The sequence below is a fragment of the Tribolium madens genome, unplaced genomic scaffold (assembly GCF_015345945.1).
Source record: "Tribolium madens isolate multiple individuals breed KSU strain unplaced genomic scaffold, Tmad_KSU_1.1 Scaffold_20;HRSCAF=117;Tcas5.2_LG4, whole genome shotgun sequence".
Taxonomy (NCBI): domain Eukaryota; kingdom Metazoa; phylum Arthropoda; class Insecta; order Coleoptera; family Tenebrionidae; genus Tribolium; species Tribolium madens.
The window spans coordinates 10,266,559-10,282,302 of NW_025400985.1; the positions used below are offsets into that span (position 1 = coordinate 10,266,559).

General features: G+C 32.9%; 1 protein-coding gene and 1 pseudogene across 1 annotated transcript; both read left to right on the top strand.

The window, feature by feature from the left end:
• Positions 1 to 1,656: 1,656 nt before the first annotated feature.
• LOC123005193 lies at positions 1,657 to 11,308 on the top strand (annotated as a pseudogene).
• Positions 11,309 to 11,519: 211 nt separating this feature from the next.
• On the top strand, positions 11,520 to 12,323 carry LOC123005364. The gene is made up of 3 exons (XM_044399072.1): positions 11,520 to 11,634; positions 11,684 to 11,880; positions 11,932 to 12,323. The coding sequence occupies exons 1-3, from the start codon at positions 11,535 to 11,537 to the stop codon at positions 12,217 to 12,219; spliced, it is 585 nt and encodes a 194-aa protein (XP_044255007.1). The 5' UTR covers positions 11,520 to 11,534; the 3' UTR covers positions 12,220 to 12,323.
• Positions 12,324 to 15,744: the final 3,421 nt, after the last annotated feature.

Below are 15,744 nucleotides of genomic sequence, written 5' to 3' on the forward strand. Positions count from 1 at the left end.
CAACCCTCGACCGCTTTGTTCCCACAGGTCCGATCTCGCAGCAATCATCGTAGAGTCGGAGAGATACCACGTATAAATTACATTCGCTTCAATCGAGTCCCTAAAAAAACTCGGCCAAAGGGGTGATCTTACCCTTATGTAAATCAGGATCCAATGAGGTCGACGTGTGCCTTATGTAGGTAGCGTCGACCATGCGCGAGCTTGAAAACCCGCGAGGGTGCTCCTTGAAACTCCTCAACCAATCCCGTCGTCGATTTCATCCCTGTTTTAAATTATAAATCGTGAAAGGAAAATGGTGAACGTAATTTGCAATGATGGTGATCTCCCGTGTCGTCCCACATTTGGAGGAAGAGGTTTCAAAGCATGGAATTGAGAAGTCAACTAGAATCATTATAGGTGAAGTGGGGCCAAAGTTGAAACCAATTACACCCCCATTGTTGCCATCGACAGACCTACTCGCTTCAAATGTTTCCGTAGTCCGGCTTCAACTATTCCGTCGCAATGGAGATTTCAATTTAGCGATATGTAGCTCAAAATTCACCCAAACGACCTGAAATAAAATGAAAAAGCGTATTATTTAATTCAGATTCAGACACAATTAATTCTGCGTGAAAAGCAGAATTTTCCCTCTATCGACACGAAAAACTGCGATAAATGATCCCGTGATCCAGACGTGTCTCGACTAGGATCAAATGATGATTTATATAAGATCCTGTCAGCTCGTGACTGATACACTATGCTAAAGTATCCGGTAAGCGAGCAATACTGAATAAAAAACATCATAAATCATCACTAATACAGTCAAAAACCACCAAATCATATCACCCGCTTTTTAACTTTGCACCAGAATAGGGGTGATACTGCACAATGTCCTCTGCAACCTCAATATTAATGGTTTTAAAAGCACACCCTTGTACCGCTCTGTTTCAAATTTTCAAACAACTTTAATTAAGAAAGAAACTTCAACAATAAAGACAAAGTCGCAAGAGATACTTGGCGAACGCTTTTCAATTGTCAAACAACCACCAAAGAATTTGAATTAATAGCGTCAGCACTTTTACACTCTTTTTTTGAACTTGCGGAGAAATTTAGATGGCGTATGTTTGCGTTGGTATTTTTGTTGAGGGATGATAAAAATTTAATTAAGTTTGTTGATGTAAGAGAAATAGATGAAGTAGCGTATTCTGCGAGCTCCTGAATTTGATCCCTTATAATTACTAAAATAAAATAATTTCGCTGTTCATTGTATTAGAAATCCAAAAGAAAACACGGGAAGCAAGAATAGCATACACAAAGAAAACAAAGTATATCATATCTTAGCAAGCCAAGTGCATGGCGGCCAATTTTCAAATTCAATTTACGTGGAACAAAGCCCTTCCCACTCTTTTATCTTTTGTTTTATTCTCTTGCACAAAATATTTTGCTAGCAAAATTCCCCAGGTTATATAAAATATTGGTATAGCTAACAACATGGGAATTTCAACTTTTATAACAAACGATCGAAAGCGGAATTGCTTTCCAATTTATTTAAATATTTATAGGAGAGGAGTTCACGTCATAGTGAATATTCTTCGGGATTCTTGCATGAGTCATGGTCGAAATTAGAATAGATGCTAAACGTACACATTTGCGTGTAAGTATGTTTATGTAGTGTAGATGAATGGGGTGGTGAGGGGAAAAGCGCCGCATAGGGATGATGGGGGTGCCGAGAAGGGCTCAGAGAGTGAGAGTTGTCACGCACAGGGTTTGATTGGACTGCTGCCTGATCGATATTGAGAGATTCACCCTCGTCTGGACCAGTCGCTACTATTCGTACTGCATATGTAGAACTGCCATCCTTTCTGCATTATCCTCCACTTCGCTCATTTGCCTGAGACGCCTGCCACCCCCTTTAATTAATCTCGCAAAGCGCACGCCAGCAAACCCTCTCCAAATAGGACATAAGCCGCTTACTGAAAACTGAGCCAAAATTTTTAATAGGCGATGAAGCTATCATAATTTGTAGGGAGTTAATCCGCCACTTTTTAAAATATTTCTGAGGAGAGATAATACAAGACGCTTTCGCTACTATCAATACTGTGTTCCACATTGGTGACATTTACCCCCTACTGTTAGAGAACATCATCGTGAAGGGGAAATTGAAATGTGTTGCCATTATATGATTTTTTTAGGACTTTATGATTACGGCGTGCACCAATTTAGATCGGTCTTTTGCGGGAAGGATCTTATCTCTCAAAAGTATTAGAATTTATGAGTTTACTTTTTAGAAAAGCCGATAAATCAACTACGACGCACCCTAAATCAAACTTGTTTCTAATATTTAATGACAAACACATTACTTTGCTTGGTTTTAGAAATTCAGTTGCTGTTTTCGTTTTATCATAATTAAAAACAAAAATGCTCTTATAAATTTCTCGTAATTACAGCAATATTACACACTTTTATTCACATTTTTCTAAGTGAAAATGAAACTTAAGAATGCACAATGAGTTCTTCCTTCTCTACCTTTTAGCTTACTTTTGAATCTAAAATTAATACTCCTAACTTAATAACAAAATCGATAATAAGCCTCAATACTCTAATCAGTTTTAAAACTATAATACTACTGTATAAGTCGAACTAATCGCAAAAGGTTCTCCGGATTATCGAATTTTCAAAGTATACAGAGTGTTACAGAACTCGCGTCTCAGAGTAAGATAAGACAGAAACATGAAAAATTGTTTAAAAAATTTTATCCATAAAAATTTAGAAATTAGTGGGGTTTAAACTTTTTACTTTGACACTTTCGTTGGAAAAATATATTTACACGTTTTTTGCTACAGGCTATTAGAAGAGAAAACAGAAAAGCTGTATCATCAATTGTTTAACGTTATTTATTGTAGCTTTTATTGGCAAAATTTTTGTACGTTTATTAAATAATTATGAAAAAACATATACAAAATCATTGGTAACAAAAAGACATAAAAAATTACATGTCAAAATTTGTTGAGAGATAAAAGTTTTGTTTTAATGGTTTTATTTTCTTTGTCCTTCTGTATACCATCTTCCACGAAATCAAGCAAATATATTTCAAAGACAAGAAATACAAAATGGAGAGTTGTACTATAAGTAAAAAAACAAAGTTTCAAAATAAAAAAAAACATTTCAAATACTTATATTATTACAAAAAATACAAAAATACTTAGTAACAAACTGAAGCACATTAATTAGTTCTTAATAATGATGAATAATGGTACGAGTATCATCCATTTTAAAAAATTTTTTTTTTTAATTTTTTTGTTTTGGAGATCTATGTTTTTTAATGGCAATCTATTTAAAAAAAATTGAAGTCTCTCACTGCAGCTGTCTAAACAAAATTGATAAAACAAACAAGAATTTCAAAAAATATTTTCTAAATTACGAAACCACGAAAGTCGTTTCATGTCTGATGAAATTAGTAAAAATTATTCAATAATATTCAATATCAAAATTTAAATTTAGAATAAATTTTTCATTTAGTCTGTAATAAATTACAATTTAAAACTACATTTTTCTTTGCGTGCCTCATGGCTCAGTTCGTGGTCCTATTCTATTAAAGTTGTGATCCGCTACAAGTCAATCAACTTATCCACCGTCAAAACGTGCCGAGCTTCAGCAAAACAATCCGTCTTTTTAAATTTCACAACAAAAGCCAATTGAGAATTGACGAAAGCATCCAAATAGAGCTCCGTTGCATTTATTACCCCAACAGTAGCCAAAAATTCTCGAAACAATCCAAACTTAATTGTTTAAGTGAAACCGGCAAGTAATTTGATAATAGCGTCCCAGCTAATCAATTCGGACTTATCTGAGCCTGTTTAACATTCCGTTCAGATCTTGGCGGCGTTGTCAGCAAGACAATTGACTAACGAGCCCTGCCTCATTAGCCTCAAGGTGGACATCGTCAGACTGTTTGATTGTTTGCAGTTTTGAAAAGAAAAACGAGCAAGAGAACGCCTTATCAGCGGATGCACAGCGTAGGATAATGCGAAGTGATCGGAATAAAAGACTCTCCAGTCCAGAGCCTAGTTAGGCTCAAAAGCGCTGCCCGGGCGCGATAAGGAGCCCTGCGTAAACCAGGGATTCCTCCCCATACGGTTTCCGGGATAAAGCCCGTATCACACTTTGTAACCGCCATCGCTCTTCCTATAAGTAATTACACAAAATAACACAACAAATCAAAAAAAAACTAATTTAAACATTCCTAATCTCCAGTAAGGCAGTAAACCTCATTTACCCGACGAGGAGTTAATTACAAGAGTGATTATACTCAACTGTATCTTAATTAATATCCAAGTGTAGTATTTTATTACTCGCCAAGTGTTTTGCTTTGGAGTTTATTAAATAAGTGGAGAGAACGCCCGAGGTGTGATACGGCCTCCACATAAGAATATAGCCCTCGTTATGTGTCTACATACGTTGCTAGTAGTGGCCCTCTATCGCACATGCACTAATGGCGTTGAGGGCCATCCAGTGTTTTATTTTTATTTTTTTTTATCTTTCATGTCCATTCTCTGATATTACCGAATTATGTTTCAATTTTGTCGTATAAAAGTCAAGAAGTTTAAACAGTTTCGATATCGCTCCAAAAAGGCCAGTCGCAAATTAATTAGGGTGAAACAGTTGGAAGAAAACAAAGATAAAGGTTTTAAACAGTCGAATAGTGGGATTCGAGTAATAAGAATACATCCGTTCTATAATTAAATTATAGTCAGAGCAGGCGACAATATGGCTACCTTTATTTACCATTAGTTTTGATAATCTTGTTCCAGACGAATGTAATGGATACATTAAGCTGCACTTAACTCATTTTCTGCAACTGGTGCTTGCCGCCTTTAAAACACAAAGAAAACTCCATTAAATGTCTCAAATAATATTCCGCAGTAAATAAAAGAAGGGTAAGAAATGAGGACACTGCTTTAGTAAATAAAAATTTATGAAAAAATTATTTTGTCATTATTTAGGTTTTCTGTAATTAGGTGTCAAACGCTTACAAATAAAGGTTTTAATTTATTCAGTAACGCAATTTTTATTGTAATTAATGTCACTAATCAACCAATTTTCCACATTTTCTTAGTACAATTTCGTTGTTATTTTGGCGAGGACAATCTTAAAATTACTCAGCTCATATAAGTTTTGATGTTTCAATTAAAAATTGAGAGTGATGTTTTTTAATATTGTCATAAACTGCAACCACATATTCTACATCAAAAATAACACTAATTTGTCAAATAAACGTTAGTCCTATAAAGCTTCGTGACTTATATACAGGGTGATGAAGTTTCATGTTAACAATTAAAATCCATTACTCGATCCGAAACCACTTAAGTTATTTTTTTATTAGTGTTATTTTTCGATGTAAAATATGTAATTGCATTTTTTCTTAATATTATTAAGAAAACACTCTGTATATCTACTAATTAAAAAGAAACAAATGCGTAAGTAAAACAGTAAAATCAAAGTAAACAAAAGTAAAGACAAAGATGTCTCAAAAATATAATTTAAAAAATAAAAAAAAAAATCACAGAAAGTATGAATTTTTCGAGCTGAACTTAGAATGAGACAATTTTACTTTTTATTTTTTTTCGTTTAATAGAATCTTTTAATTAAGTTTTTTTATTGAATATTCTTATGTAAGTGCTCTCCATGCTGGTCGCTAAAATCATCACAAGTTTTTTTTAATATTTAGGATAAATTTGAAATAAAAATAATAAAAAATAAAATAACCTTTCGTCACAATAAAGAATAAAGTGACGCTTTATTTGCTCGTTTTTGACTAATAACCAGGTACCTTATTTCCTCGAAAATAAAATAACTAAAACACCGATTATTACTTTTAAATAAACTGGATATTTTAACAAATAATGATATTTATGTTATTAACTTAGTCTGTTGGAGGAAAGTTTTGTATGCATCCCTCGAATGAAAATGCCCTCGGTTCCCCTCTGTCCCCTCTAGCATTACCTACATACATTCTCGAGATTAAAGTAGTTGTTTTTTGCTGCCATTTTCCGATTTTAGTATAATTTTGAGTTTCAGAGAGACCGGACTAGTGCTGTAAACAGGTATTCAGTTTCATTCATGTATACTTTTCCAGTAAATGAACTGTGGCAAAAAGGCATTTTTCCGTCGTTGCTCCTGCATTCAAATCAGCTACCGACTGTGTATAGGGATTTAGCATAATAATCCCCCGTCTTTGTCCGTTAAAACCCTTTCTTTGTCTTTCTAGAAGATAGCGCTCATGTCAGCTGTCAACCATCCGTCAAGTCATCTACGGAATGAAGCCCGTCCTGTCACCCCCCTTCTCTCAAAGGAATTCGACAAAGCAGTTACGCAAATGTACCTATTCTTAAGAAAATTCCATTAAGTCTTCTAATTTAGTATCGTTGATAATTTAGACACAACATTTGCGCTTATTGATTTATGCAGGTAGGAACACCTGACTGATTTTTACGACTACAACGAAAGTGAGACTGGCCGAATTGTAGAACGCCTTTAGAACAGTCAGTCAGCATAATGTGATGGCGCCACAGATTGCAATCTTACCGGACGAAATGGAGTAATTTTTCAAGACGGTTTCTAGATAAACGAGCAGATGCTACCGACACTGCAACTAAATTTGCCTGGCTGTTTAGAACCGACACATGCCTCTTGTTTCAGAGACCACATACATATTTATGATCGAATTCTTCACAACTTGCAAAATTAACAAAGGAACCAGCCTAACTTCCAGCCTAATGACCCCATTCAACAAACAAACGGCGACAACAGAATATCAACTCTATCTACAGATTTTTATCCTGATGCCATCTGAAACTAAAACGCGCAAAAAGCAATTTCACTTCAAAAGACGCAATTTTGGAGCAAAAAAAAAGTAGGTAGGTTGCCATTAAAAAAATATTTTTTTGGAGAATTCAAAAACAAAAGAAAATTTCGAAAAATTTTATTTTTCATAAAACATTACATTTTTAGAGTACTTTATCATTCATTAATTAGTTTTTCCAAAAAACAAATAGTTTAAGAAAAAAACGTTTGACTCCATACTTTTTATTCATCACCTGGTATAAATCACAACGTATTTTATAAGTACCTAAAGTCTGTTTTTTTTTTATTAAATGTAAATTACCAAGTCAAAATTTTGGTGAAAAAATTGGTAACAGCTTGTTTCCATAGCCACAAATTTTGTTTGCTCTTTGTTTTTGTCCCTAGAAATTTTGTTAAAAAAAATATGGTTATGTGTTCAAATTGAGATGTTGTCAAAATTTTTACTTTTATGAATCTTGTGTGCCTGATTGCTCTTTGAAAGCGCTATAATTGAATACCTGAGGACAGACATCATTACCTAAGGTCTAAAGACAGAATTCAGTGCTAATAATTTTGATAAATACACACCGCGAGTAAGTACAATGTTATGGACAAAAATGAGATTCTTGCTACAAAAACTTTGAAGAAAAAGGATGTATATACAGAAAAAAGTTATTTAGCAAAAGATACAAGTAGGTATTATGATGATTGGCAATAAATTTGGTGTAATTATTGAAATGAGCTCAAAGTTGATGCATTTTATAAATTCTTCTTCAGCTTTAGTTTCAAAATTGTTACTTTTTCAACTCATTCCTCAAAAAACCATGCACAAGACACTAATTTAATTGCGTTCTTTCCGAGGTTCATTCTCATTCATGTTTATTTTGTATTCTTGCCGATTTCTTGCTTAAAATTAAGAATATTTAGCAAACCTGCATTACAAATTGCGTCTACATTTTAAAAGGCCCTTTTTCTAACTTGCTGCTTGCTATTCGTTTCCAAATTTCGAAAAACCGTTAGTGTACCGAATTTGTTTCTTTTTTGGTGTTTCGTCTCTAAATTTTCTTAGACGATTTTTTGTGTTGACGTTTAATGACATTGTTTTAAAATTAATTGAAAAAACCGGAACTGCCAACTTCCTTTTTTAAAATTACCAATAATGAATTTACTAGTGATGCCAACGTTAACACTGTTTAGCATTTCCATTTAAAAAAAAACAGACTTTACATAAAATTCTCTTATCTTGACATTTTGTCAATTTTGACAAATTTCTTTAGAATTCAGTAATTTTTTTTATCCACAATCACTTATAAAGAGACTTTATTGCACGCGTTAGATGCGTATAAAGTACCACTTTATCCACTAGTAGAATAAAGTAACTGACAAGTGGACTCGAACTGACGTTCTCGTGGTTAAACATTCTTGCGTGGATAAAACGCTATCTAACACACTCTTACAATAAATAACAATTATCTACCTAATATTAGTGTTGGAAAAAATTTTGAAGACAACACAAATTTTATAGTTAAAACTCTTGTTGTCTTATTAGCTATAAAAATACTATAAGAAGTAAGCAAAAAAAGACTGTATGTGTCCATTTTTCAATTTGAAAATATTACCTGTCCTTGTTTTAATGGCTTTATTGTTTATTTTCATGTAATATTTACAATCTATAAATTTTTCTATGCATTTTCCAACATCTATGTTAGTACAACTTTAATACAATTTTCATTACAAAAGTGAAAATAAAACTAATCAAATACGTCCATTTTTAAGCAACAACTAAAAACATCGTGTATTTTTGTCTTAAAACATTCCACCTGTTGAAATATTGACTAATTTCAACCATCATAAATCATCACTAACGCTGTCGATACTCACGTAATGAGATGCTTTTAAATTTTACACTGAAAGTGATAATGTAGGTTGATTTTGACATCATTAATATTGATAGTGTTGGAACCTAAAAGCCTCATTAAAAACCTTTATTTTTTGAGCCTATTTAAAACAACGTTTAGAATTATTTGGTAATAAAACCCAGAAATAATAAAAACTTCAGTAGCTAATTAAGTGGGCAACCAGCGGTTGAAACTATTGGTTTAAGATAATTGAATGATCCGTTAAATTAAAACGCCATAGGTTGTGTCTCATAAATTTCCGACTAGACCATATGCCACATCTATGATATAAATAAATTAGAGAAATAAATTTTAATGGAAGCACGTTAGCGCCACAAGAAACTATTATCGAAGCGTTTTATTGCGATCAACTGTGACTAAAGTCTCTAAATTAAAAGCCATGTCACTAACTAACTAGTAAATTTCCCATCACCCTCAAAAAAAATCCACCCACCCTACAAATCATGCAGAAAGCAACTGTCTTAATATCACCGTGGGCGGTTAACTCGCCGATTACTTAATTTAGAAATACATACGTAACATTTCGTCCTAATTTATGATCTCAATTTGAGACTGATGGCATTTACATCTCAGATAAGAAAAGATTTTTTTCAAGGTAGAGCGAAATGTTCGGATGAAACCTAATCCCCTGCCGAGCCAAAAGATAATGCCTGCCATTTTTCCGGACACCAGTCGCATTATTTTAAAAAGTTTTTATGTCCAACGGACGTTCGAGCGCAAGCTTTATGGGGAAACCATCAATAATGCGACGATCTTAGCGACAGTGAGGGCTTACGATCTTTACTTGTCGACGTATGCAAGCGTGCAGTTCAAAGACAACCACAGGAAAAGAGACATTTCAATAATGCGACGATGCATTGAAATAGGAGCAAAATAAAAATAATTGTTCAGTGCTCGAACGACAAATCAAACGAGATTGATTTATATTCAATTCGCTACCCGATTAGTCAAAAAATTTGATTAAATTACTCCTTTATTTAAAAAAAATATCAACACTTGGGTTTTCCATGTCACAAGGTTACATCCTTATTATACTCGTAAATATGAAAGAGCGTCGATGATTCATTTAGTTATAAAAATCAAAATAAACAAAGAGGCGACATTTGTGTCTTTAATAATTTGTATTTTTTTGTGTAGCATCTTGCGAGCCTAGTAATTATGAACAAAATATTTAATAATTATTATTTATTGTTAATTTCTAGTTATTTATTATACAAGACGATAAAGAAATTGTCTATCTACTACTGAAAAGGTTAAGTTTACGAGTGACGTTTTATTTTGTACTCACCTACCAGAATTTCTTGAATCTAAACAGTAGATAAAAATTACTTTATTTCATTAGACGATAAAAGACTACTTTATCTACTGAAATTAGTTAATAAAATATAAACAGTAGATAAAAATTACTTTTATCCACAATTACTCTAAAAAAAGACATTATCCCACACTTTAGATGCGTATCAAGTACCAGTTTATCCACTAATGGGATAAAGTAACTTGTATGTTAGTTCGAGCAGTTAAACATTCTTGCGTGGATAAAACGCTACTTAACACACTCTTACAATAAATAACTATATTTCACTAGACAATAAAAGACTACTTTATCCAGTAAAAATAGTTGATAAAAGCACTCTTTAACATTGAGTACAAAATAAAGATTATTTATTATGGAGGTATTATCATGGGTCCATCCCTCCCGATGCCATTGTGGGTGGTAGAGGCTCTTCCACATACATAGGTCAAGCTTTCGTCTTACACCATTGTATTTTAATTAGACAAATATGTCCGGGCCAAAAAAGAATAACAACCTCCAAGGAAAAAATACACGTTACTGAAGTTTCCATCAGAGTAAAAAACTCAATTTGTTCTTGAAATAAGTAGATGTACAAAACTTGTTTTTTCTAGATATTGGGTAGTGGTCACAAAGAAATTTTTTCTTAGGTGCCAGGAAACGCAAAAACGTTGCATTTAACAACCATTAATAAGCACTTAGTGTCAGGTGGAATTGAATAGGAAAAGTCCTTAACATTGGTCGTGTCAAATATCAAGGCGAATTAATTGTGGGGAAAGTCTATTCCGGAACGATAGGAAAAGCTAGACTTTGTTTTCCATATAAGGGCAAAGAAATTGAATGTGACTCATATGACATGCTTGTTTATGAAGAAAACCCAAATAACGTTAAGCCGGTTTCATCTTATATACAAATTTGTGCTATAATAAGAAAAAAAATAATAGCCACAATAATTTTCAAATAAAAAAATTATATTTTTTATCTGAAAACATCATAAAAGTAGCCCTCTTATAACTAAATGACACAAGTAAAAGTTATACCTTTCAGTCATGGAGTAAAAACTCTGTTTTTTCGCTTAAGTGTTTTTACTTTTACCATGACATTTACCAATGTTGTCTCCTTCCTTGCTTTAGCAATAATTTCTGGAGCGGTACTATCAAATTCATGAAAAACTAAGACAGTAAAATGTCGCGTAGTCAACTTTTAAAAAATTTTGTAGTGTAACATTTCTGCCCTCTTTATGTTAACTGGTTACTAATTTTAACAGGTCAAATAAACAACCTAAATACGTCTGTGATGGTTGGTTTATCTATTATTTGTAATTTAGCGTCTTTTTCAAAACATACTTAAGAATTTAGTGCTTTAAAAATTTAAAAATTCAAATTTACGTAAAAACTCGATTAAATTACTGGTTTGTTTAAAAAATTTATCAACAATTGGATTTTCCATGTCATAAGGTCACATCCTTATCACAAAGAGAACAACATTATAAATATGAAAAGATGTCGATGATTCATTTAGTTATAAATAACAAAATGAATAAACAGGTGACATTTGTGTCTTTAATAATTTGTATTTTTCGTGTAGCATCCTACGATCCTGGTAATTGTGTATAAAATATTTTATAAGCATTATTTATCGTTAATTTCAGATTATTATTGGAGGGATTATCATGGGTCAATCCCTTCCGATGCCATTGTGGGTGGTAGAGATTCAAGAGGTTCTCCCACATACATAGGTCAAGCTTTCGTCTTACACCATGGTATTTTAATTGGACAAATATATCCCGGCCAAAAAAGTTTAACAACCTCCAAGGAAAAAATACACGTTACTGACGTTTACAACAGAGTAAAAACTCAATTTTGTCTTAAAATAAATGTTAAAGTTTGTTTTTTCCAGATATTGTGTAGCGGTCACAAAGAAAATTTTTCTTGGGTGCCAGGAAACGCTGCAACGTTGCATTTAACAACCATTAATAAGCACTTAGTGTCAGGTGGAACTGAATGGGGAAAGATCCTTAACATTGGTCGTGTCAAATATCAAGGCGAATTAATTGTGGGGAAAGTCTGTTCCGGAACGATAGGAAAAGCCAAACTTTATTTTCCATATAAAGGCGAAGAAATTGAATGTGACTCATATGAAGTGCTTGTTTATGAAGAAAACCCAAATAACGTTATGTCGGTTTAATCTTATATACAAATTTAAAAAATGTGGTGCTATAATAAGAAAAAAATTATAGCCATAGTACCAGTAGATATTTTTTTTCGAATAAATGCATTAAATAATTAAAATATTTTTTATCTGCAAACATCACAAAAATGGCCCTCTTATGACTAAATGACACAAGTAAAATGTTGGTGTACTAGTTTTTCATAAATTTGATAGTACATTGTAGATCATCAGCACCACTATCTGCATTAGTTAAATCAATAAACACTTTCAAAAATCTTAACACAAATTTCGTTACTGACGCGTAACGTTTGTTATATGATTTCCTTGCAAAGCGTCCCGATTATATTGTTCATTTACTTGCTAATATAGTTGCTCTTTACTCTTGATCTAAATACGTTTGTAGTTATTTGGAGTAAAAGTGAGTTTATGTGGCTCAGCTAAATTATTTCAAATTTATTTCAAAAATTTGAGTTTTTCAAATTTTTATACAAGGTCATTCACGAGGAATAATGAGCCTCACCAAATTCTCGATGCAACACCACCATTACTTTACGCAAGTTGCTTTGCGACAAATGTAATGTAGGTTGTATCGAGAATTTGTCTGGCTCATTATTTCTCGTAAATCACCTAATTTAAAAAAATTCTATTTCAGAAAAAAATGTTTGTTATAAAAAAAACTCAACTATTCCCAGATACAGTGTAGTAACCACAAAGAAATTTTTTTCTAGCTTCCAGAAAGAAAAGCTCAAATTTGTGTTAATAATTTGTATTGTAAGTAAAAAGATATTTTTCTTAACAATGTTTTGAAGTTTAGTGTATGTAGAAAGCTATAAAGGGTTGTCTCGGGCATCTCCAGTGGATCATCCATCAACTATTCAGTTGCTGACAGCTCAAGGTGTCACTTACCCCACCCACGCATTAGTGTATTACTGCAGTGCTGCCAACCGTAAAGCTTTTAGCAACACTAGATAATGTATCTACACGGAGCGCTGTACTGAAATTGCTTAAAATTAAGAGCACAAAACTAGATGTAAGAATCTCGCTGAACCCGAGAAATAAAATAATGAAAGAGAATTGCTGATGGAATACTGAAACGGTAAAAATGGTGGATGCGCCGGATCATTTTAACAATTCGAAACTTTTTAATTTGAACAATGTCGAGCATTCCAACCATTCAAGTCGTAAAAATTCGAGATATTTAGTTCTTTTAATTTCCGTCCGGCGAGAAACGGGCCACAAGGAACGAAGGTGAGTGCGAAACATCCAACTAATGAGTATTTTTCAATTTGTCGAATTGGAAGTTCGCTTTGATTCAGACACGTCATTGTGCGGCGCGGATTGTAGGGGCAGTCGGAGTAATTCCGGGGTTCGGGGAGATGTGTTGGCGGTCGAGTGCGAGGTCGAGATTAGACTAGCGACTTCGACCCCTGGCAGGGGTTGAAATCCAATCTTGATTTGCTATTGCATTCCTACAATGACAGTCCGTCCGGACTCCGTCTAACCGTTTGTTTGCTACTCTTTGTTTAAGCGACAGATTGGAATAGGATCTCGACTCACAAGCCTCTCTTTCGCCATTTTATGAAGCGCCACACAAAACCTCTTCCGATCAAACATAAGGAGATTGCTGCGATTCGATTCGACACTCGACGCGCCAATTTCAACTCGCGAATTTACAACACATGCCATAAACTATCCCCAAATCAGCACCGAACCTGAAAGAACCGAAGAAATCGACGGTTTCTTACACTTTTTCAGGTCCTCAATGTTCTGCCCCACTCCTTCCAGCTCACTGACTTCTGTGTCGTCCTTATACAAAAATCCTTTTAAAATATTGTCACATAACTTTGTATTGTAAATGTCTTAAACGTCCAGAAATAAAAAAAACTTTAAAATTAAAATGGACTTTCCAAAAACACTAAAATTACACAACACAAAATAACACATTTCTTTACGAAATTTAAACCTATAGTGATTGTGTCGTTTAACTTCTAATTTGTGCATTTTATTAGATACTAAATATATACCAATAAAGTTTAAATTGATTTTTTTTATAAATTATTATATTCATTATTTATAAAGGTTGTATCTACGACACTATTTTGATGACAATGATTTTTGTATAGGTACATATTTACAAAACAATCTCTATACCTCAAAAAGGTGAATAATATCCAGGGTGTTATGCTATGTAAGGAAGCTACACCCTACACTCTCTAAAAAAGGTGCGCTTTTAAAAGGTTTTTCCCAATATTTCAGAATAGATAAAATTACAAAATTTGATACAGCTGATAACCTTTATACACCTAAACGAATTCCAAGATGAAATGTCGAAATTTTTAATCAGGGGCGTCCTAAACGGTAAAACGAATTTAATTTTTAATTTTTATGCAATTTATGGTCTGTAAAATAAATCTTAAAATTGATTTTACTCAAAATTGGTAAGTTGTATCGAAAAAACGCAAATGACCTTTTTGTATAAAGAACCATGAAATCTAGAATTTTGTTGCTGAAAGTGGCAAGTAACTACAACCAAAATAGTCAGAGTACGTTTTACCCTAAACTCATCCAGTTTAGGAAATCCCTTATTAAAGATTTCTACATTTTATCTTTGAATTCGATTAGCTGTATAAAGATTATCATCTGTATCAAATTCTGTAATTTTATCTAAAATATTGAAAAAACCCATTAAAAACGCATTCCTTTGAGGTGTAGCTCCATTGTGTAGCATTTTTGATATATGTTCATAGAAAACTTTTGTTTTAAAATTGAATATTCTACCTCCGATTTAAATTTCTAACAATCGAAATGAAACACCCTGTACATAGTAGTATTTATCATAAACGATTAAAATATGATGATAAAATTTTTATTAACAAAACTCAATATTTTTTTTTATTTCTTCTGTCTTTTACAACTACGGTATAAATAATCGATCCTCGGCACATGCAATCGTTCTTTTCTCAATAGAACCTGTAACACTACCAAGTACATCAAGCCAATATTCGTTATTTGAGGATAGTACTCAGAAGAGTCACTGCAAAACTTTTAATAATTCACTGTGTAAATTTAACATAAAACGTATACCTACCAGGTGAATAAAAAGTATGAATTCTTATGTTTTTTGCGTGAACTATTTATTTTTTGAAAAAACTAATTTTGATGAATGATAGAATTCTATAAGGATGTGACGTTTTGTCAAGAATGAATAAAATTTTTCAAAATTTACTTTTGTTTTTCAGTTAGGGTCAGGTGGGTCAATTACAATAACGGGGGAATTGCAATAATGTACTAAAGCTATATTTCCTTAAAAGAAGCCGGTGCTACCATATCTCATATCACACCCTTATTTCATCAACTTTAAGCTAATCACATGTTGATATTGTTTTATCGACGGACAAATGAGTGACGTGTCATTTCGTGACGGTCCTTCAAAAGACATGGTATGTAAATGATATTTTCTTAAAAGTTGTCTAATTTTGGTTGTGATTGTCTGATCTCTCTGAAATAACCTTTTTTTGTCTTATTTTATTTGTATTACCC